This window comes from Arvicanthis niloticus, chromosome 1 (genome assembly GCF_011762505.2).
Source record: "Arvicanthis niloticus isolate mArvNil1 chromosome 1, mArvNil1.pat.X, whole genome shotgun sequence".
NCBI classification, from domain to species: domain Eukaryota; kingdom Metazoa; phylum Chordata; class Mammalia; order Rodentia; family Muridae; genus Arvicanthis; species Arvicanthis niloticus.
This window is the reverse complement of record NC_047658.1, coordinates 8,555,239-8,578,162: the sequence shown is the minus strand read 5'-3', so window position 1 is coordinate 8,578,162 and position 22,924 is coordinate 8,555,239. Positions and strand designations below refer to the sequence as shown.

The 22,924-nt window shown below is 44.5% G+C and overlaps 1 protein-coding gene across 2 annotated transcripts; it reads right to left on the bottom strand.

The window, feature by feature from the left end:
* Positions 1-1,359: 1,359 nt before the first annotated feature.
* On the bottom strand, positions 1,360-20,945 carry Znf382 (zinc finger protein 382). Of its 2 annotated transcripts, none has more exons than XM_076931417.1 (5): positions 20,785-20,945; positions 18,040-18,113; positions 13,206-13,360; positions 12,212-12,304; positions 1,360-8,505 (listed from the first exon to the last, which is right to left on the bottom strand). In XM_076931417.1, exons 3-5 carry the CDS (start codon positions 13,357-13,359, stop codon positions 7,103-7,105), a joined length of 1,650 nt encoding a protein of 549 aa, XP_076787532.1. In that variant the 5' UTR covers position 13,360; positions 18,040-18,113; positions 20,785-20,945; the 3' UTR covers positions 1,360-7,102. The 2 variants fall into 2 exon arrangements, with proteins under 2 accessions (XP_076787532.1, XP_034353548.2); XM_034497657.2 differs by having other exon boundaries at positions 13,206-13,332.
* Between the last annotated feature and the right edge of the window lie 1,979 nt (positions 20,946-22,924).

The window sequence follows — 22,924 nt, the reverse complement described above, 5'->3', positions numbered from 1 at the left end:
GTGTGTGCCTACTTGGGTGCGTTTGTGTGATGAGGCCATGATTAAATACGTGGCTGGGCTTGGGTACCTGCTCTGATGAGGGGCCCTGAGTGGCCGCAATGACTTGTGATGTGGGCTGCGATGGATTTGAAGTCCTCCATCATAGGATGCTGCTGCCTTGACTTAGTATTATACTGACTGGGTTTATGGGGCAGAGCAGTATTTCTGTACTTCCAACTTGTTTGGAGTCTGTTGGGAAGACTGCTTTTGCCTCTGAAGGCTAAAAACGGTGCTTACATTAAACAGTCAACTTCCAATGAAACATGGATTGATTATCTTCCTCAGGGGACTCCTGGCCTCCAAGTGCCTGAGTAAATACAGCCAGGTATCAGTAGAATGTGCCTAGCTGGATGTCAATTTTTGATTTTTGTTCTTTGAGACTGGTCTCTCTATGTAGTTCTGGTAGTCCTGGAACTCCCTATGTAGACCAAACAGGTCTCAATCTCAGAAAGATCCACACCTCTCTGCCTCTTAAGTGCTGAGATTAAAGGAACAAATCACCACACCTGGCCTTTTATTTTTGTCTATCTGCATTTTTAAAAAAGGTTGCCAATAAGTCTGGCATGGTGGTGCACACCTTTAATTCAGGTCGGTACTGGGAAGGCAGAGGCAAGCAATCTCTTGAGTTCTAGGCTAGCCCGGTCTACAGAGTGTGTTCCAGGATGGCCAGGGCCACACAGAGAAACCCTGCCTTTTGCTGCCTCCTTCCTTAATTGTCCTGCAGTCTTGATCCCTCTCTCTGTAAATGTTCCTTCTAGCTGGGACAGTGGTAAGCTAGCTCTCTCTCTCTCTCTCTCTCTCTCTCTCTCTCTCTCTGCTTGCAGAACTCAGATGTAGCTCTTTGCTAGTTCAGCATCATGGCCTGCTGCCATGCTCCCCAATATGATAATAATGGATTCAACCTCTGAAACTGTAATCTAGTCCCAATTAAATCCTTTTAAATTTCTCTGGTCTGGTGTGTCTTCAAAACAATAGAATAGTGACCAAGACAAAAAGTGACTATCAGATCATATGGGAAAAGCCAGTATGTGTGTCCATGCATGCACAGCATGTATAATTCATGAATCCAGGGCTAGGTAGGCATCGTGCCCATACCCATAATATTCTCAATACTCCCAAGGCAATGGCAGGAGGATCACCACAAGTTCAGCTAGCTTGGGCTACATGGCAAGTTCCAGGTCAACCAAGGCCTCATAGAGAACTCATCTTAGAGAAAACATTCAGAAGTCCTTTCTTTTGGCAGGGTGTATGAGTGGAAGGGGACACAAGGTCCTACTGCCAGTAGAGCTACAGGAAAGATGAGAGTTTGTTTCAGAAAACTTACAAACAATGCAATTTATTCTTGTGTGTCTATTTGTAATTTTACACATGTGTACATTTTTGTATCTGACCACAATGAGAACATGAAACCACTCCAACACCTCAAAGGACAACCCTCATGCATTGCTTCCATCCCAAGATCCTCCACGCCAAACACTCAGTGAACTCTCACCAATCCTCAGTTAAGGTTTTGCCATTTTCAGAATGTTGTGTAAGTGGAGTCACACAACTTGTAACCTTCTCGACAGGCTCATCTTCCAGCCTAATTTGAAGTTTATTAACATGGTTGAACATTGCACTTCAATAGTCTTGCATTAGCCCATTTTGCTCATGTGATACAATATACACATTTACCCACCGAACAACACTTGGCTCCCTTCAAATTCTGAGTAACTATCTGTGACATTGTCCATTAGCATTTTCTCATTTTCTTTTGTAGAGATGTTTTTATTTATCCAAGGTATAGAAAATACAAGTGAAATTCCAGGGTCATGTGGGAAGTATATGTTTTAACTTTTGATTGGTTTTTCCATTGAACTTTTTTTTTTTTTTTTTTTTTTTTTTTTTTACTTTTAAGGTTTTTTTGTTTTTTGTTTTTTTGAGACAGGGTTTCTCTGTATAGCCCTGGTCACTTTGTAGACCAGGCTGGCCTCAAACTCAGAGATCCATCTGCCTCTGCCTCCCTGGCTTCTGTTTTCACTTAAAAAAAAAAAAAAAAAAAAAAGATTTATTTAATGCGCGTACACCGTCACTGTCTTAAGAAACACCAGAAGAGGGCATCAGATCCCATTACAGATGGTTGTGAGCCACCATGTGGTTGCTGGGAATTGAACTCAGGACCTCTGGAAGAACAGTCAGTGCTCTTAACCACTGAGCCATCTCTCCAGCCCCATCTGTTTTCTCTCTGAATGCATCAGTTTCCTAGGCTGTGATGAGGTCAAAGGAGTTTTGTTCCTTCCTTGCCAAGAACCTGCCATGGCTCTACAATGCCCAAGACAGTTTGCTTTTGTTTTAACTTTTTAAGAGATTAACAACTTGTTTTCCAGGGTGGCTTAGACACTTCGAAGTTCTTTTAGCAGAACCGAGGAAGTTGAGCCATATCCAGCCAGCATCTTCTATTGTTCACACACAGGGGTTTTGAAAGGTTCAAGATTATCAACTGTTAACAATTTCAAAGGTTGAACATCCCAGAGGTAGATGTTGGAGACAAAGCTGAGGCCAGTAAATATCAGCTGTTTCTTATCTTGTGTCAAGTGTGGCACTGGAAGTCTTGCTACTTCAGATTATACTGGGAAAACATCTCATCATGCTTAAGATGCACTATTCATTAACAGATGGGGACACAGGGAGTAAAGAGGCATGTTTGTTCACACAGATCACCAGGAAACCCATAATCAAAGATGGAGTGAATGGATAGTTGGGCTGCAAGCTCTCATGTCTTTAGGCTGGAAGTCCCATCCCCACCCAAACCAGTTTGCTTATTGGTGAATTTCAGCTTATCACCACAGCTAGCCTGACTGGGATTAGTGCACTGAGGATCCTTGCAGAGAGCTTCTGCTTTGAGCACTCACAAAGCAATTCACACAGCATTTAAGACTAGAGACAGCAAGCTGTGGAATGGCACTCAGTGCTAGGAACAGCAGGCAGCTTGCATCTGGGTGATATGTGGCTCCCCTCCCCCACCTCACACTCTTTGCTTTTAAAGAAAGTATGATAAGGGTAAGGCTCTGTGGGATCTTATGAGTCTTTTGAAATGATAGTAGCCCGTCTTAGTTAGGGTTTTATTGCTGTAAAGAGACACCGTGACTCTTACAAAGAAAAACACTGGACTGAGACTGGCTTACAGTTCAGAGCTTTAGTCCATTATCATCAAGGTGGGAAGCACCGCAGCATCCAGGCAGACATGGTGCTGGAGATGGAGTGCCACATCTTGATCTGCAGGCAGCAGGAGACTGTGTGCCACAACAGGCATAGCCTGAGCATAAGGGACCTCAAAGGTGACACACTTCCTCCAACAAGGCCACACCTTTGTAGTGACACTCCCTATGGCCAAGCATTCAAACACAGGAGTCTACTGGGGCCATTCCTACTTAAGCCACCACGGAGCATAGCCTTACAAAGGCTGAATTACCTTAGAAGTTGAGTATAGTGACACATCTGTAATCACAAGATTTGGGAGAGACAGCAGAAAGATTAGGAGTTCAGGAACACCCTGAACTATATGACATAGTGAGTTGGAAGCCAGCCTGGGCTATATAACATAGTGAAATGGAAGCCAGCCTGGGCTATATGACACCCTGTTTGAAACAAGCATGTTGGGGGGGAGGGCGGCGGCTAAAGGACTGAAAGAAAAAGCAGACATGGCCTTGTAGGCTGGCAATGTCCAGCCTAGGTCTGCATAAGCTACATGCCTTCACATGTAAAGACTGACCTTTATGTCCCCTGCAGCCCTGCCTTCCCCTCCCTCCCCCTGGAACCAGCACTCATCAGTAATACTTAATCACAGTGTATGTAACCATACATACAGCACAAGGGCCGGAAACGTATAAAAGTCTCAGTTTTGTGATACTGACATCCTTCTAGCCTCTAGGCACTAACCTGCTGAAGAACAACCACTTCCTGGTTATAAAACTTGGCCGTCTCATCCCCTGGTCATTGTCCTACAACATACAAACACTCTCAGTTAGGTGTCTAAAACATGAATCTGCAGACTCGTAGGCTAAGTAGGCCTGGGTTCTAGAACCATCTTCATTCATCACAACTACCCAAATACCATAGCAGAGCAAAAGATCCAAATTCAAAACCTCCTTACACTTATTTATCTAAGGTTCGAAATCAATGCAAAAATAAATAAATAGCCTCTCGCAACTTCATAGGAAAGCCCCCAAGCAAAGCCCAGCCCAGACTATGGCACACAGCCTGGTGCACTTTGAGGTATTTTTAATCACTTAGACAAATCCAGTTTTAAAAACAAAGAAAATGCACAGAGAACACTTTGGAGGAGGGATTGACTTTGGCTGACAGTTTCAGGTGATGGCCACACTGCTGCGCTGCACCAGGCAGCCCTCTAATAGCTGCTCATCACACAGTGGAAAGGAAATGGAAAGACAGCAGGGAGAAAGACACCAGAGACAAGGTGCTCTACCAGGGCCTGTCCTCGGGGACCTAGCAACAGCTTATGTCATCACCCGCCACCGACAGGTGCACCAGATGCCACCCAAATGCTCTGTCTCCCTCGATCTCTGCCTTGATCATTTTCTCTGTCGTCTCTGACCCTCTCATATCCCCATTCTCAGGGGGGCTTTTGCTCTCTCCCAATACACCTCATACACTAGATATGTTGCTTGGCGTAATTCCTTAGTGGCATGCCATGGTACTGGCCTACCGAAGGTACCCACCTCCAGTGAACTGTTTCCTCCAAATATGACCCTACTATTAATTTCATCAAGGCTCGTAACTCACTGATGAGCCAGAGTACCCCAGGAGCCAATCACTTCACAAAAGTTCATTAGCTGGCAGCCAAGCCTTTGCTATGTGAGCCTTTGGCAGTACATTTCCAACTCAAACTACAGCATCGTCTCACATTAAAATTCAAAAACTGCATCCGCTCTCCCAAGCAGCAGCACACAGGTTCACAATTAGGAAGGCATAAAAGTCCACTTAGACTTTCCTTAATACATTCAAAAGTGCATCCTAGAAGGACATGCTTGTGCTCCCTGCACCTGGATCCTATAACTTCATCTGTCTTCCCTTCATGGGACTTCATGACAGACTTGTTCCCTCTGTATGGGCATGTCTTTTGTATCTAGTTTCACTTTGTACAGAGTTGGGATACATGGGGGCTGGGGCGACAGTTCAGTTGGTAAAGTGCTTGCCATGCAGGTAGGTGTAAGGACCTTAGTTCCCTCCCAGGAGCCATATGAGAACCCAGGTGTAGTGTCGCAAGTTAGTATCCCTGGTGGTAGGGAGGGAGAGACAGGAGATATGTGAGGCTCACTGGCCAGGCAGCTGAGGGAGGGGAGACAGGAGATATGTGAGGCTCACTGGCCAGGCAGCTGAGGGAGGGGAGACAGGAGATATGTGAGGCTCACTGGCCAGGCAGCTGAGGCACTTGCTGAGCTTCAATCAGTAGAAACCCTACTTTATTTAAAAAAAAAAAAAAAAAAAAAAAAAGATGGTCAGCTTCTGAGAACTGAGGTGGTTCTCTGGAATACACACCACACCCACTCATACACAACCAACACACACACACACACACTCATACACACACACACACTCACTCATACACCCCATCATTGACTGTGAGTAGTAGGATCTATAGGCCTTGGGTAAAGCTGTGTTTTTCCACCCACCTCTAATTTCAACAATCTCATAGGTTTTCCAGTGTTGAGCAAAGGAAATGCTGACTACTTCTGTTTCTCTCATACTTTTTGAATAAGGTGTTAAATGTGGCTGAAGGCAACCCCAGGCTTGTCACCTTACGATACTAAGATCTGGGTGTGACCAAACGCCTCGGCTTATGCAGTCCCATTTCCCCAGTATTGCCAGACTTTCCTTCTAACATGATTTCTGTGGGGGTCTGTCAGTGCCTGTTTTGCCTGCTTGTATGTGCAACCTCATGAATGCCTGGTTCTTACAGAGGCCAGAGGCCAGCACTGGATCCCCTGGAACTGGCACTACAGCCAGTTGTGAGCCACCAAGTGGGTGCTGGGAATTAAACCCAAGTCCTCTGCAAGAGCATCAAGTTCCCTTTACCTGCCGAGCCATCTCCTGATCCACTCCAGAATTCTGTCATTTGAACCAATGTCATATTGGGAATATTTGTAGCTGTTTCTCTTCTCTATAAAGTTATCTCCTGACATGGAAGTTTTGAATGACATGGTACTATCTACCAGAGCTGACTGAATGAATATACATATGCCCTAAGACTCAGTGAGTCCACTTCTTGAATATACACAGAAAAGTGCATACATGCACCTTTTTATTATGGCCATAAGCAGTAAATAATGTAAAAGTCTACCAATATCAGAACAAGTCAACGAGACATATGTATATAATGGAATTCTATATAGACTAAAAAGAAATGAGCTTCTGCCCACGCACTCATGACTGTCCAGAGACAATGAGTGGAACAAGCTGTGTTAGGGAAGAACATATAGTAACAATCCAGTTTTATATAAAGGTTTATAATGTATAAAACCTAGCTTATAATTTTAGAAGTTAGAGCTGTGGTTAAATCTGAGGGGGCAGCAACTAACTTTTATTCCACACGGACAAGCTGCATTTGGTCAATGATCTATTCCTGATTCAAAAGGAATGTATGTACCAAGATTGAAAAGCAAATTTGAACATTTATAGCATTTTATCAGAGGTCGGTATAGGCTACTGAATCTAGTGATCAAACATGAAGCCTTCATGTTCAAATACTTTTTTGTCATTTAGTTTAGGCAGTAGTGTCTCTGTAGCACTCGGTATCAAAAAAAAAAAAAAAAAAAAAAAAAAAAAAAAAACCAAAACCCAAAACCCAAAACCCCCAAACCAGAAAACAACCCCAAATCTGCCAGTTGTGGTGGCATATACCTTTAATCCCAGCACAGAGGAGGCAGAGGCAGGCAGATCTCTATGAGTTTGAGGCCAGCCTGGTCTACGCACCAAGTTCTGGGCCAGCCAAGTCTACATAATGAGACCCTGTCTCAAAAATCTAAATAAGTAAGTAAATAAATAAATAAATAAAGCACACCACTCACTGAAATCTCATGGTTTCTGCCTTATGAGTTTTCTGGTGGGCGACGAGGTTTGATTTACAGCTAAAGAATTTTCCACACTCTCGACATTCATAGGGTTTTTCTCCTGTGTGAGTTTTCTGGTGGCGAATGAGGTTTGATTTCCTACTGAAGGCTTTCCCACACTGGGGACAGCCATTGGATTTTTCTCCTGTATGTATTCTGTAGTGCACAGTGAGGATTGCCTTCTGGCGGAAGGACTTCCCGCAGTCACTGCAGATGTAGGGCTTCTCCCCAGTGTGGATCCGCTGATGGAGGGTCAGAGTTGTCTTCTGGCAGAAGGACTTCCCACACTCACTGCAGATGTAGGGCTTCTCCCCTGTATGAGTCCTCTGGTGCACCGTGAGCGTCGTCTTCTGGATAAAGGCCTTCCCACACTCTGTGCACTGATAGGGCTTCTCCCCTGTGTGAGTTCTCTGATGGTCGATGAGGTAGGACTTTTTTCCAAAGGCACTTCCGCACTGAGTGCATTCGTAGGCTTTCTCCCCCGTGTGCGTTTTGTGGTGCCTGGTGAGGGTGGCCTTTTGGCGGAAGGACTTCCCACAGTCCACACAGAGATAGGGTTTCCCCTCTGTGTGTGTTTTTTCATGGAGTGTCAGAGCCGTCTTCTGACGGAAGGCTTTCCCGCACTGACTGCAGATGTAGGGCTTCTCCCCCGTGTGGATCCGCTGGTGCTCAATAAGGTAGGACTTCCTTCTAAAGCTGTTCCCACAGTAAGGACACTGGAAGGGCCTCTCGGCCATCGGAGATCTGGGGTGCAGAACAAACACTGACTTTCTGCAAAGGAGTTTCCCGTATTTGTTGTAGGCAGAACATTTCTTTTCCATGACATTGTGTGGATGAATACCAAGGTCTGACTTTTCAAAAAAGGTGATTTCATCTTTCCTGTAGTCGAAGTTCCCGCCTCCTCTGTGAGCTCTGTCATGTGGAAATGCCACTCCTGTCATGAGGAAGGGGCTGTCACATTCATTACATTCAAACTGCTGCTTTGGAATCTTGGTCTTCTGGTGCAGAGCGAGCTCCTGTTCAGAGCTCAGATCCCTTCCGATTTGTGTGTGGACAGTGAAGGCAGGATGAGTTTTCTCCTGCTTTGAAGTCACGACTGATTCCTCCCATTCATCACCACCACCCAACTTCCCCATCACAGGGTTTATATCTCTACTGATGAATTCTGAGATATTTTTCAAAACTTTCCCATCAGATTTATACTCAAATAATGTTTTGGAAATAATACGGTTCTTGCCTAGTGTTTTCCCATAAATGTTGCTTCTCTCCTTAATTAGCTTCTTGTGGTTGATGATTACGATTGATTTAGAAGGCTTGTCCTCGTAGTCGCCGAACTTCACCAAAACCTCTTCCTCTTCTAGAAAAGAATATAATTAGTTAGCAATAGTTCAAATATATATGTGTATATATAAATGCAGTGGATATATATACTGAAAGAACCCATGATGTCTCATTATTGTGGTTTACAAAAGGATAGATTAAATGTTTATGTTCTATAATGATACATTATATAAATGTCAGAAAAGTTTCCAGTCTCTCATGCCAACCATAAAGGACCATCATCCCAGGGCTGGCCCTCCCCACAATGGGCCAGGCCCTCCCCCATCAATCACTAGTTAACAAAATGCTTTACAGGCCTGTTAACAGCATGATCTTATGGAGGAATTTTCTTCTTTGAAGCACACACCCCATCCTCCATAATTCTAGCTTATGTCATCCTGACATAATACTATCCAGGATAGCTTGTAAACTTCCTATGTAGCCAAGGATGACCTGGAATTTAATTTTTTAAATTATATGTGTGTACACACGCACATGTGTGCACATTTGCACACACATGTGCATGTAGAGGTCAGAAGACAACTTGTGGGAACTGGTTCTCTCCTTCTACCATGGAGTCCTGGGAAATAAACTCAGGCCTTCAGGCTTGGCAGCCAGAGTTTTACTTACTGATCCTCCTGGTCCCACCCCTCAAATGCTGGGATTACGGGCCCTGTTTCTCCCACAGGACCTTTGGCTATGAAAATGATTTCCTGCTAGCATGTGCTCCACTGTCCGCTTCCATTTTATTGTTGGAGCAATGCTAATAAGGAGGACATGGCTGCATGCTGGCCTCTGTCACCCTATCCTTTCCACTTCTTCCTTTACTTCATCATCTGTCTTGTCTTCAGCTCCCCTGAACCCACTGATGCATCCCACCATCCACCCATGCTAGCACTTCCCCACCCCATTCTAACTCTTGCAGGTAACCTAGGTTCCCCAAACCCTCTTGGGGACACTTAAAGAACTCAGGAATGCCAACAGAACTGCCTGTACCGAGCAGACACAAAAGGCTCTGAGGACGGTGTAGCAGGAAATTTTTCCCACAAGTTAGGAGGAGCTAAGGTGGGAGGAGTAAGGAGAGGAGGAGGAAGAGTAAGGAAAAGAAGAGGATAAGAAAGAGGAGAAGGAGAGAAGACAGATATGTAGGAGGATAGAGAGCCATGAATGTATGTACAACAGTCCTGGGTAACAACTTATATCTAGGTTAGTTAATTGGGAAACACCTCCAATTGTGTGGGCATCTTGTTATTGAACATTACCAAACATATAAAGCCTTTGGATAATCTTTAAGCATTAGAGTCTCATTTTCTACCGGGTACCGCATGGATGGCGGGATGGTCTGGGCTCAGCCCAGCCTTGTGGAGACAGCGTGAGAGATTGTCAGAGCCATCTCCCATGCTGGCGTCTTGTGGGTGGCAGGACTGGTGTCTCTGGCCATCTGAGCCGGCTGCCTGAACTGTGGCAGCAGCAATTTAATTATCTCCAGCAACAGCAAGGGAACAGTTTTAACTGAGGTGGGGTCTGGAGATATTCGGATGGCCACGAGAGGTCTCTTCAATTGATCTCATGCACCTGGCTACATCACACAGGAAGAGGAACTTCAGTGGTAGAGCATTTGTCTGGTAAACATAAAGTGTTCTGGGTTCCATCCACAGCATCAGAAATATTTTCACAGAACAAAGCAAATAGATAGATACTATACAGAAAAAATGGGTGTAACTCCCGTATTTTACTGAGTCCTGGCTAACATCTGTAGAACGAAAGTTTCGAGAGACATGTTTTCCTGTCTGTATGTTTATGCTTGCCTGTTTTTGTATCATTCCCACATACATGAAGATGTATACACAGAGACACACAAACTCAAGAAGAAATGAATATATGACATTTCAAATATATAAGTAAAATGTTTTTTACTTCAAAAGTACATTTTATGGGGGTGGGGTGGGGGTGTGTTTGTGCTTGCATGGGTGTGAGTGAGCACACCCTTGCACTCCACTCTGGTGGAGGCCAGAGGTTGATACTAGTGCCTTTCTGAACTGCCCTCTATGTCATTTTGTAAGACAGACAAGACAAAACAAAACAAACCCACAAATGACTTCAGCATCTAAAACCATGTATGGATCTCTTAACTATGAAGCTGGGTGGAAGAAAACAATCACGAAAATGGTCTAGAATAAACAAACCTAATTCTAGTAACTTTCAAAACCTTAGTGGGAAGAGACATCTTAGAAGAGACTTCATGGGAACTGAGTTATGGGAAGTGCTCTTTGTCTCGACTGGAAAGTCAAATGTCTGGGTTTACACAGTCGATGTGTCAGACCTCTGTGTACACTACACCTACAAAGCCTGTGAAGGTTCTGGGTAAGATAACAAAAGCAGTATTTCTATAAACACTGGGCAAACAAGGGAAAGATTGACTTGGAAAGTGATACTCAAAACGAAGATTTAGGTTTTTCAATTCACGAAACTCAACCACATATAGATGCTTCAGAGTCCTCAGACTTTTAAATATTCACATATGAGTCAGGTATACTGGCTCACACCTTTAACCCAGCATTCTGGAGGCAAAGGCAGGTGAATCTCTGTGAGTTTGAGGCCAGTCTGGCCTATGTAGTAAATTCTAGGACAGCCAGGGATACATAGTGAGACCCTGTCTCAACAAGCAAATAAACAACAATTTATATACACGATGAGAAAATGTAGAAAGCAATAAATTCTAGTAAAAACATGCAGAAACTGGAGGCACAGTGCACTGTGGAGGGAACGAAACAAGGGTGCTGCTGTGTGAAAACAGTTCGGCCATCTCTCAGAACCAACTCCACGAGCTGACAAGTCTAATTCAGACATATACCCAACGTTGGAGAAAGCGGGTGCTTGTACAGCCGCACCCAGCAGCACTGCTCACAAAAGCCAAAGATGCAAATCACACATATAATCAACAACCAAAGGGGGAGGCCAAGGAGGAGCCAAACGGACAGTATCATAGCAACCAGCCTTAGAGAACAAGGAACTCTGAGATGCTGCAACACACATGAGCACAGAGAACATTAGGTGAGATACAATAGACAGAAAAGGGATACACACTATGTGATCCCTTTCCACACAAGTCCCTAATAAGATCACAGACAGAGAAGCTACAACGATGGATGCCGGGGAACATGGGTAATTCCATGCTGTTGTTAAAAGGGTGCAGAGGTGTTTATTTTTGTTTGTTTGTTTGTTTTCCTTTTGAGATGTGTTTCCTCTGTGTAGCCTTAGATGTCCTGGAACTCTCTGTGTAGACCAGGCTGGCCTCGAACTCATAGAGGTCTGCCTGCTTCTGCCTCTGAGTGCTGGGATCAAAGGCATGAGCCACCTCACCTAGCAGGGTTTCAGTTTTGAAAGATGAAGAGTTTTGGAGCCTGGACAGTGTTGATGGCTGCACAAAAATGTAACTATAGCTCAGGCCTCTGAACTATACACTTAAAATACTAAGGCCAGTAAATTAATTTACAACAATTCTAAATGAGATGCCCTAAATATTTAACACTGTCAGATACCTGAGATCTACCACCCAGGGGATTTTTTGTTTCGGGCTTTAACACTTGTGAGTTACCCGCCCCCAACCCCCACTGGACTTTGTTTCCTTCTGAAGCATTAGAGATCAAGCCCAGGTCCTTGACAGTGTAATGTGCTTTAGCCCTGAGCCATCTCTCCAGCCCCTGCCCCTAAACACAGCATTGTTTCCATCTGTGACTTACCGAGATAGCTCTGACTTGGAAAAAGTCTCTCTGTCCACAGCTCCTCACCTTGTTCCAACTTTCGGATCATATCAGGTTTTGTTATGTGAAATCCTGATAATGAAGAAAAGGAAGGAAGGAAGGAAGGAAGGAAGGAAGGAGGGAGGGAGGGAGGGAGGGAGGGAGGGAGGAAGGAAGGAAGGAAAGAAATAAAGATTTGTTTTAATCCGCTGGGACTCCAAACTACTGAGATAGATACAACCTCACTGTGGTAGATGAGACAAATTAATATCAATAATCGAATATTTTGGGGCTGGAGAGATAGCACAGCAGTTAAAAACACTGGTTGCTCTTCTAGAGGACCCAGGTTCAATTCCTAGAACCCACATGGCCACACACAACCATCTGTAACTCCAGTTCCAGGGCTCCCATACCCACTTCTGACCTCTGCAGAAATCAAACGCACATGCGGTTCACATACATGCATACATACAGGCAAAACACCCATATGTATTAAATAAAAATAAATCTTTAGGGCTGGAGAGATGGCTCGGAGGTTAAGAGCACTGACTGCTCTTCCAGAGGTCCTAAGTTCAAGTCCCAGTAACCACATGGTGGCTCACAACCATCTGTCATGGGATCTGGTGCCCTCTTCTGGTGTGTGTGAAGAGAGCAATGGTGGTGTACTCATATGCATAAAATAAATAAATCAGTCTTTAAAAAAAAATCTTTAAAAGCTCATATACTGGGCCAGAGTCAATGGTTCACACCTTTAATCCGAGCACTCATGAGACAGAGGCAGGAAGATCTACGTGAGTTCAAGGCTAGCCTGGTCTATATAGCAAGCCCCAGAATAGCCAGGGTAACAGAAAGACCCTGTCATTTTAAAATCAATGTATACTCTACTAACAAGAAGAAAGTGACATTGGGCTGAGGAGATGCCTCTGTTGGTAGTGTAATGATGGTCAAGCATGAGCTGGCTCTGGGACTCTTGGGAGGATTTGGTGACACTCACCCACAGAGATGAAATGACAGTAGTTCTCCAGCATCACATCCCTGTAGAGGGCCTTCTGGGCAGGGTCCAGGCGCTGCCACTCCTCCTGGGTGAAGTCCACAGTCACGTCCTTGAATGACATTGGTCCCTGTAAGGGCACACTGTGGCAGTTCATCCTGAAGTTATTGGAAACCAGTTAGAACTAAATGTTGGGGACTAATCTGGCAATGATCAGTGACTAATTTTTATAATTTTGTCTTTCAAAATGATTTTTTTTAACATTTATTTTATGTGTGTAAGTATTTGCCCGGAGAGAGTATGCACACCACATGGTTGCAGTGTCTGAGGAGGCCAGAGAGGGCGTCAGGTCCCCTGGAGCTGCAGTTATGGGTAGTTGGGATCCCCCATGTGGGCGCTGCCAACTAAACTAAGTCCTGTGCAAGAGCAGCCAGTGGTCTTTCTGCTGGGGAGGAGGGCTGAGGCTAGGCTTTGCTATGTAGCTCTGGCTGTCTTTGAACTAACCATGTAGACTAGGCTAGCTCTGCCTCTGCCTCTGAGCATTGTCACCACTGAGCCTGTGTCACCACCTGACATTAGCAGCCAGTGCTCTCAGTCACTGAGCCACATCTCCAGCCCCTTGTGTTATTTCTGTTACACACACACACACACACACTGAAAATACATCCAGTAGCAGTTACTTTTTAATCTCATGTTCAATAATCTTAGACCACACAGTTCTGTTCTGAATGCAGCTGGTTGACTGCTGGGCCAAAATGATAAAACCTTGACTGTGCTCATAAGAAGTTATGGAGAGAGGCATATGAGAAATAATCACTGTATGATCATGGACATGAGGGACAGACATATAGGAAATGCATCACAAAACAAAGTTCACTTTCATTTTGCACCCTGAAACATCATTGAAGATACAAAGCTTTGTACTTAGAATAAATCTGCACTGTAGGAAGAAAGGGCACTGGCTTGCTTTTTTTTTTTTTTTCCGAGACAGGGTTTCTCTGTGTAGCCCTGGCTATCCTGGAACTCACTCTGTAGACCAGGCTGGCCTCGAACTCAGAAATCCACCTGCCTCTGCCTCCCAAGTGCTGGGATTAAAGTCGTGCGCCACCACCGCCTGGCAGGGCACTGGCTTTTAAAAACCCAGGAGACAGCTTTTTTTCTCCCCAAAGATTTATTTATTTTATTTATATGAGTACACTGTAGCTGTCTTCAGACACACCAGAAGAGGGCACCGGATCCCATTACAGATGGTTGTGAGCCACCATGTGGTTTCTGGGAATTGAACTCAGGACCTGTGGAAAAGCAGTCAGTGCTCTTCTTAACTTACCTCTCTAGTCCCTCATGGGACATCTTCAATCTTAGCACTCAGGAGGCAGAGGCAGAGGCAGAGGCAGGTGGGTCTGCAGAGTGAGCAGTGAGGCTACATTGTCAAGACTGTTTCAATAAAATAAAACAATAAAATTTAAATAAGTAAAAATTCACAGGAAGAAAACTTAGTAAGATCAAGAACTAGCAAAACGCACAGCTTGTTAGGAAGTAATCTTTGGCCGGGCGGTGGTGGTGTACGCCTTTAATGCCGGCACTTGGGAGGCAGAGGCAGGCAGATTTCTGAGTTCGAGGCCAGCCTGGTCTACAGAGTGAGTTCTAGGACAGTCTACAGAGTGAGTTCTAGGACAGCCAGGGCTACACAGAGAAACCCTGTCTCAAAAAACAAAAACAAAAACAAAAAACAACAACAACAAAAAGGAACTAGTCTTTGAGATCAAAGACGCAAAAGCTAGAGAGGCAGCTAGTGAGCACATCATGGAGTAATTCTGAACTGCTTTCCTTCAAAGCACTGGTCTTAAAAATGAACTACCAGGGCCTGGAGAGATGGCTTACAGGTGAAGAGTACCCACTGCTTTTTCAGAAGAGCAGGGCTTGGTTCCCAGCACCCATGCATGGCTGCCTAACTACAGTTCCTGACACTGCAATAACTTTCTTTGCCCTCCAAAGGTACCTGTACACATATGGTGCACATACGTGTGACTCAAACACGCACATGAGCATACATATAAATAATCAAAATAACACATTTTTTAAAATGGATTGGGTGGGGTATTGTGGCACACACTTTTAATCCCAGCACTGGAAGGCAGACACTGGTGGATCTGTGTGTTCAAAGCCAGCCTGGTCTATATATTGAGTTCCAGCCTGGCCATGGATACATAGAACGATCCTGTCTCAAAAACAAAAACCCTAACAAATTTTTAATAATAAAAATGAACTGATCACAATTCCAATATATTCATTGTGATTTGTTAATCATCAAAAGGTATTAGTGGCAATTTACATAGATAATTACTACTACTGTTGAATGTATGGCTGTTAGTATTTTTTTCTTTCCAATACATGATCTTACGTATTCTACTACAATGCACAGGCCCAGTGATGCAGGATCTGAAGAGATGGGGTTCAGCAGCTAAGAGCACTGGCCTCTACTGCAGAAGACTAGAGTTGGGTTCCATCACCCATAGTTGGAAGCTCACAACTACCCACTAGTATCAGCTCCAGGGAATTTGAACTTGCTGGCCTCTTCTAGCTTCAACAGATACACACACACACACACACACCATAAAACATCACACACACACACCATGAAATATCACACACACAAACACATACACACACACACCATGAAATATCACACACACAAACACATACACACCATGAAATATCACACACACAAACAAATACATACACACCATGAAATATCATACACACAAACACACACACCATGAAATATCACACACACAACACAAAACATCACACACACAACATGAAACATCACACACACACAACATGAAACATCATACACACACAACATGAAACATCATACACACACAAACACATACTCACACCATGAAATATCATACACAAACACACACACACAACACGAAACATCACACACACACATGAAACATCACACACACAACATGAAACATCACACACACACAACAACAACATAAAACATCACACACATACACACTAAACATGAAACATGACACACACATGATTTCCCACCTCAGCTTCCCCCAAGCTGGGCTGCAGGCATGGCCACCATGCCAGACGACTGGGGGTAGAACTCTTCAAGACAGGAGAAGGCCACAAATGTTAGTGGGAAAGATGGAAAATTGGGTAGCCTCTGCTAGAGATTATAATGCAGAGATTTATGGGCTAATGGAGAGTCACTGGTTCCTACCGACAGGGTTTAAGACCACTTGGGCTCTCTGCATCGGTCAGTATGTGTAAGCTGGGAGTGGACAGTGGTCCAGGAATGCAGTGGAGCACACCTGTCATCCCAGCACTCAGGAAGCAGATGCTGAAGGACTGCTGCAAGTTCAAGCTGAACCAGAGACACTCATCAGAAACTGAAGTGTGCACAGGTTGCTGGGTAGGTTTTTTGTTTGAGGTTCTGTTTTTGAGACAGGGTCTCAAGCATCCCAAACTAGCTTCAAACCTGTTATGTAACTGAGGATGACCTTGAACCACTTAATCCTCCTCTCCCTGCCTCCAGAATGTTTAGATTCTGGACCTGTACCAGCACACCCAATAAATGTGGTGCTGTGGACTGATCCAGGAGTCCCATGCATGCTAAGCAAACACTGTAGGAACTGACCCTACACCCTCCAACCCCTGCATGTTGAATACATGGTTCTGATGCTCTGTCTAGACAGCAGTCTAGAATAGACAGAGGCCTTTTTTTAAAAGGATTTATTTATTTTATGTATGAGTACACTGTTGCTGTCTTCAGACACACCAGAAGAGGGCATCAGATCCCATTACAGATGGTTGTGAGCCACCATGTGGTTGCTGGAAACTGAACTCAGGACCTTTGGATGAGCAATAAGTGCTCTTAACCACTGAGCCATCTCTCTAGCCCCTACAGAGGTCTTTGATAGTCACTGGAATCAAATTAAATGCAGTCTTGCAGAGCAATTCTGACTGTGTATACAGAAAATGAGGACACAGAGAGAAGATCACCAATTAATAGTTAGGGAAAACCAATATTTTACAAGTTGGGAAATGAGGAATTTTATGAAAGAAAAACATGAAAACAGGACAAGGCACTGCCTTTGATTCAAGGACAGATTACTTCAAGATTGGACTAGCACATGCATTTTCTTCTGCAAGTGGATGTAAAACTGTAGACGACAGAAGAAGGAAAATAGTAAACTTTTAATAGTGTTGAATACTGAACCAGTTTCCACTGGCAGGTCACAGTCAGTAGGAATTCCTGGCAGACAAGAATCAACAGAAAATTAGAGAGGAGAGTGTAGAGAGAAAGTTCAGAAGTTAAGAGCACTAGGTGGTCTTACCAAGGACCTGAGTTCAGTTCCCAGGACCCATGTGGTAGCTAATCCCTGTTTGTAACTCCAGTTCCAAAGGATGGATACTTGCCTCTGACCTCCAAGGACACCAGGCACACACATGGTACACATACATGCATGCATTCAAAAGACTCAAACACAAATAAATCTAACAAAACAAATAACAAAAGCCTTTAAGAATCAGAGAGGAGGCACACACAATCTCTGCTTTCTGTTCTTTCTGAGACAAGGTCTCACTTTGTAACCCTCACCTCCAATCAGGTGAATCATGTACAGGAGGAAAACTGGGGCAGTGCCACCCTTAAATATTATAGCCCAGTGTCTCTTGTCCAATCTGGCCTGAGACCCTGGCCCTAAACTGAAAAAATGTTTCATGAAAGCCAATCCCACTATCCAGGAAGCTGAAGCAACATTGTTAAGCAAATGTTTGTATTTCCTGAAAGAAAAGTAAATGAACAGCATCTCACCTTAGACATGGCTTTGAGATTTTCAAGAGACGAGCCTCGTCGTCTGAGCTCCTCTTTTGGAAATGAGAAGAGTCCTATAAAGGCAGAGATGAAGGGACTTAAGGAGCCAGGAAGAAAACATGCTCAAATCAGATCTCTCGGGATAGCTCATTTAGATCTGCATACACTTCCACTCTTTCTGCACATGCCTACTCTGCGAGCGCCTCCAATACTCAGGAGACAAGACAAGTACTACTTCCTCTCCCAAACCAGAGGCCCAGTCACTTGCTGAGCTAGAACAGATTCCGTGGAACCTGCTGTAGCTTGCAATTTGTTTTGCATGCTTCAATTTCCCATGGAGCTCAGGTTTACAGGACAGGTCTGGGCATGTGACTCAGGGGTCCAACACTTGCTAGCATAAGCAAGACTCTGGGGACTATGCTTAACACCGCCCAAACCACAACTTGTTCATGTACTTTCCACCGAGTCACACCGTCCCCAACAGTACATGGCAGTACCTTCCAAGCCCGAGCAGCACAGGTGAGGAGCCCTTAATCTTTATCAGCTCTACACTGCACTTTAAAGGTGTTCATTTCTTACTGCGTTAAGCTTCCTTGTAATAAGTTTAAAATTTCCCCTTTTTTGTGATGACATCTGGCTGGTTTTACCTTTTCCATGGGTTTGTGTTTTCTAATTAGTCGAGGCCATTTTCTGATTTTCCCCCAGTATTTTATCACTGAACATAACCTCAGATCCTATTTTCTGTTTAAGATGCAAATAATTTTAGGTGTCAAATAGCTTTCCTTAGTTTCTCTTATTTGGCTTTGTGTTATGAAAATCTTGTTAACTGTGTTTAACAATGTCTCACATTATATAATCAATATCTCCTCAACTAATAGCAAGTGCCATCTTTATCACATATTTCTCCATATGCTTCAAAAGCCCTGGTCATGTGTGATATTTCCCCACAGCTTGAAAATATCTGGGTGTTCTACTTTTCATTTCCTTATTGATTTACTTGTATCACACTATGTAAGAAACATAGGGCTGGAGAGATGGCTCAGTGGGCAAGAGCACGGGCTGCTCTTCCAGAGGCCTCAGGTTCAGTTCCCAGCACCCAGGTAGTAACTCATAGACACTGGTAACTTCAGCATCGGGGGGACACCCTCTTCTGACCTGCATGGCCCCTGGGCACACACATGTGCAGTACATTTATACAGGCAAAACACATGCACAGGAAAAGAAAGTTTTAGAAAGGAAACATAGTTATATATGCATACTATATAAGTATTACTTATATATGATGTTCTACATATCATGTTATAGTTACATATAATAGTTACATTGTTACATATACATATTATATATACATGTAATATACATTATTAATAGCTATCTCAGGAAGTGCTGCATAACACATTTTAGTAGTATAGATACGGACACAAAAAAGACATGCCAATTGGAGGGCTCCCATTTGGTTACAAACAGACTTAAGTGCTGACTGCTGCAGTGAATATTCTGGTTGCCATGGTTATTTTAATTACCAAGAATGAGACTGGTCTTAAAAGTAAAAGCATACTTTTAATAAATAATTTTAGGAACAGAGAAATCCACTTCCATAGATGTGGAGACCGTGGTCCTTATGGAGAAAAGCGCTACTCTTCCTGCAGGCGTCTGTGCAGCACCTTTCATCTCAAAACTGTTTACTTAACACCCTGCTTCCAGGTCATCGCCCTCGCCACTGGGAATTATGAAAACCTTACCTATTCCAGTCCAACATTACTATCTTTATATTCACTAAGTTACAATTTGAAAAATTTTCAAGCAGGCTTGCTGGTACCAATCTGACAATCAAATAGTATATAATTTCCAGGCTTGGTGGTGCACACACCACATGGAATCCCATCAGCTGGGAGGTTAAAGCAGGGGTATCACTGCCAAGTTTTAGGCCATCCTGTGCTACAAGTTCAGAGGCAACTTGGGATAATGAACCTGTTTAAAAAAAATTACACATATCACATATGTGATCATATAGCATACCTCACTCACTTAAATATTAACGGTGCTACAAGCCAGGTGGTGGTGGCACAGGACTTTAAATCACAGCACGGGGCAGGGGGATCTCTAAATTCAAGGCCAGCCTGGTCTACAAGTTCCAGAACCGCCAAGGCTACACAGAGAAACCCTGTCTGGGGGTGGGGGTGGGGTGGGGCGGGGGGGGGAGCGGAATCCAAAACACACACACACACACAAATAACAGAACACCCACATGTGCTTAGTGATAACCTTTCAAACAGCCTTCAGAAAACCAACCTACTACTTCACATCTCATTTCACAGAACATGAAAGGATTCCAGGCAAAGTCACTCACAATCACGTTCACAAATCGCTTTCAATTCTCCTGTCTCCAATGGGAGTCACACCTAATCTAAAAATAGACGCATGCTGCAGTAACCCTAAGCAAGATCCCACCATCCATCTTTCACATCCAAGGAGATCGCAATCCTTTTATCGCCCCCCTCCCACCCCAAATAATCAGGATGAGTTGAGGGAGCCAAACCCCAAGATGCACTCCACATCCTCACACGCAACGTTCGTGATGTCCAGGGACCTGCTCCCAACGACTGAGCGTCCTCGCGCTTAGCACGCAAACTACCCTTTCGGGTAGTCAACGTCTGGGTCACGCCCACGAGCCACGCCCGAGGCCTGTGCGACCGTTGAGTGTCCGGATCCCGCTTTCCTACCCTTCTTTCTCCCCAAAATTACCAGGCCCGGCTCGGCCTCTCGGTTTCCTCCCGGGCCTTCCCATCTGGATTCGTTCTCTTCGTCGCCTCCGAAAGCCGGAGCATCCACTGCGGTGCTCTGCCTCTCCCAACGTCCCTCACCCTACTGCTGCTCAGCCGTCTGCGCCTGCGCACACACGCCGGGGACTCGCTCTCCCAGGAGCCTCCGGGGCGGCCCGTTAGTTGCCGCGCGCCTCTCCCTGGTCCCTGCGCTTGCACCAGGGGCCCCTTGGCTAGGGCCGGTGGGGTTCAGTTGCTCTCGAGGGTCTGTGGCCGCGCGCGGGAGTGCATGGCTGCGTCAGTGTGGGGTGTGTCCAGAAGGGAGCTCTGAGACTGACTCTGATTAGGTTTGGGTGATTGGGACCAGTTGGTTTGCGATCCCATACTGTGACCAACTGATCTAGTGACAGCACTATGCACTGATCCTAATGGCACCGACATAGTTCCCTCCCTCCTCAGTATTTCGAGTTAGTTTGGTAGAATTTCATTTTGACAGCCCTAGGCTGAGAATTATGTGCGGGCGATCCTCTTGTGGGTGGCCTCTGTTGCATTCTTGTTCAGTCTGTACGCCAGGTCTTTCCCATGGGTAATTCAGAGAATGCATAAGGTGTCTCTTCCTCCTGGAGGGAGGAGAGGGTACAGGGACGGCAATGAAAAGTTTCATGATTTCTTGGAATGTGTGCTGGGACTTCTGTCACTGCCTCTGTCGTTTCAGCACATAGCCGCACTGCACAGCATGGAGCTATCAAGGGGAAAGTTGGTATTTGAAACCTAGAACGAAGGTTCCGACTTAAATACCACACAGCCTTGTATGGAGATCTTACAATGGAAGTTCCCCCCAGGTTGAAGTGCAAGCGGAGATCGTTTTAGAAGTTATGTGCCATTAATGATTTTCCAAGGATTTATATCCAGTATGATGCATTAATCAGTCATTCCATGGAAAAAGCCACATTGATTCTGTTTTGGACCAAACACTGTTCCATCTGAAAGTGCTATGTAATCTCAATTGTATGATTTTCTTGTGAAGGAAAATTCTACTGTCAAAAACGAAATACAATTTTTAAAATGTACTAGACTCTGTAACTGATTTCATTTGTTCTTATCGCTGTACTCTGTCATTTTTCAACCCATTTCCCCAAGTTGTTCAAAATAGATTTCTTTCCCAATTCTTTGGGGGGGGGGATGCTTTAAATATATACTAGGGGGCTGGAGAGATGGCTCAGTGGTTAAGAGCACTGACTGCTCTTCCAGAGGTCCTGAGTTCAATTCCCAGCAACCACATGGTGGCTCACAACCATCTGTAATGGGATCTGATGCCCTCTTCTGGCTTGCCTGAAGACAACTACAGTGTACTCATATATGTTAAATAAAATCTTAAATATATACTATTTTTACTATTTTTTACCGGATTTTTTGTTTGTTTGTTTTTGGAGACAGGGTTTCTCTGTGTAGCCTTGGCTGTCCTGGAACTCACTGTAGACCAGGCTGTCCTCGAACTCAGAAATCCACCTGCCTCTGCCTCCCAAGTGCTGGGATTAAAGGTGTGTGCCACCACCACCCGGCTATCGGATTTAATAGTTTCACTGAGAAAAATATTTAATGACGGGAGCTGGTGAGATGGCTCAGCAGTTAAGAGTACTGACTGCTCTTCCTGAGGTCCTGAGTTCAAACCCAACAACCACATGGTGGCTCACAACCATCTGTAATGGGATCCAATGCCCTCTTATTGGGTGTCTGAAGAGAGCTACAGTGTACTTACATGTAATAAATAAATAAAAATTTAAAAATATTTAAGAACACAAGTTGACCTAAATATTTAAACTTTCAGCCCTATAGGTATTATTCGGCCCCAAACTACTGGCCGCCCAAACATGAGGACCTGAGTTCAATCCTAGGACCCACAGAGAAAATTGTACATGAGATGGTACATGCCAATGCTTCGAGGGCAGACAAGACTATCCCTGGGGTCACTAACCAGCCAGCCTAGCTGACTCTGCAAGCTGCAAGACTCGGTGAGACAGAAACCCTGTCTCAAAAATCCAAGATGGACAGCTCCAGAAATGTGGCACCCAAGGTTGCCTTCCAGCATGCACACACACACACACACACACACACACACACAC

Bases quoted from the DNA above. Each gene is read 5' to 3' on its own strand.
- Znf382 (XM_034497657.2), bottom strand. From the start codon at position 20,827: ATGGGAAGGCCCGGGAGGAAACCGAGAGGCCGAGCCGGGCCTG. The intron at 13,333-18,039 runs GTGAGATGCTGT...GTGCCCTTACAG, and splicing joins ATCTCAAAGCCATGTCTAAG to GGACCAATGTCATTCAAGGA. The intron at 12,305-13,205 runs GTGAGTGTCACC...CTTCATTATCAG, and splicing joins CTGTCATTTCATCTCTGTGG to GATTTCACATAACAAAACCT.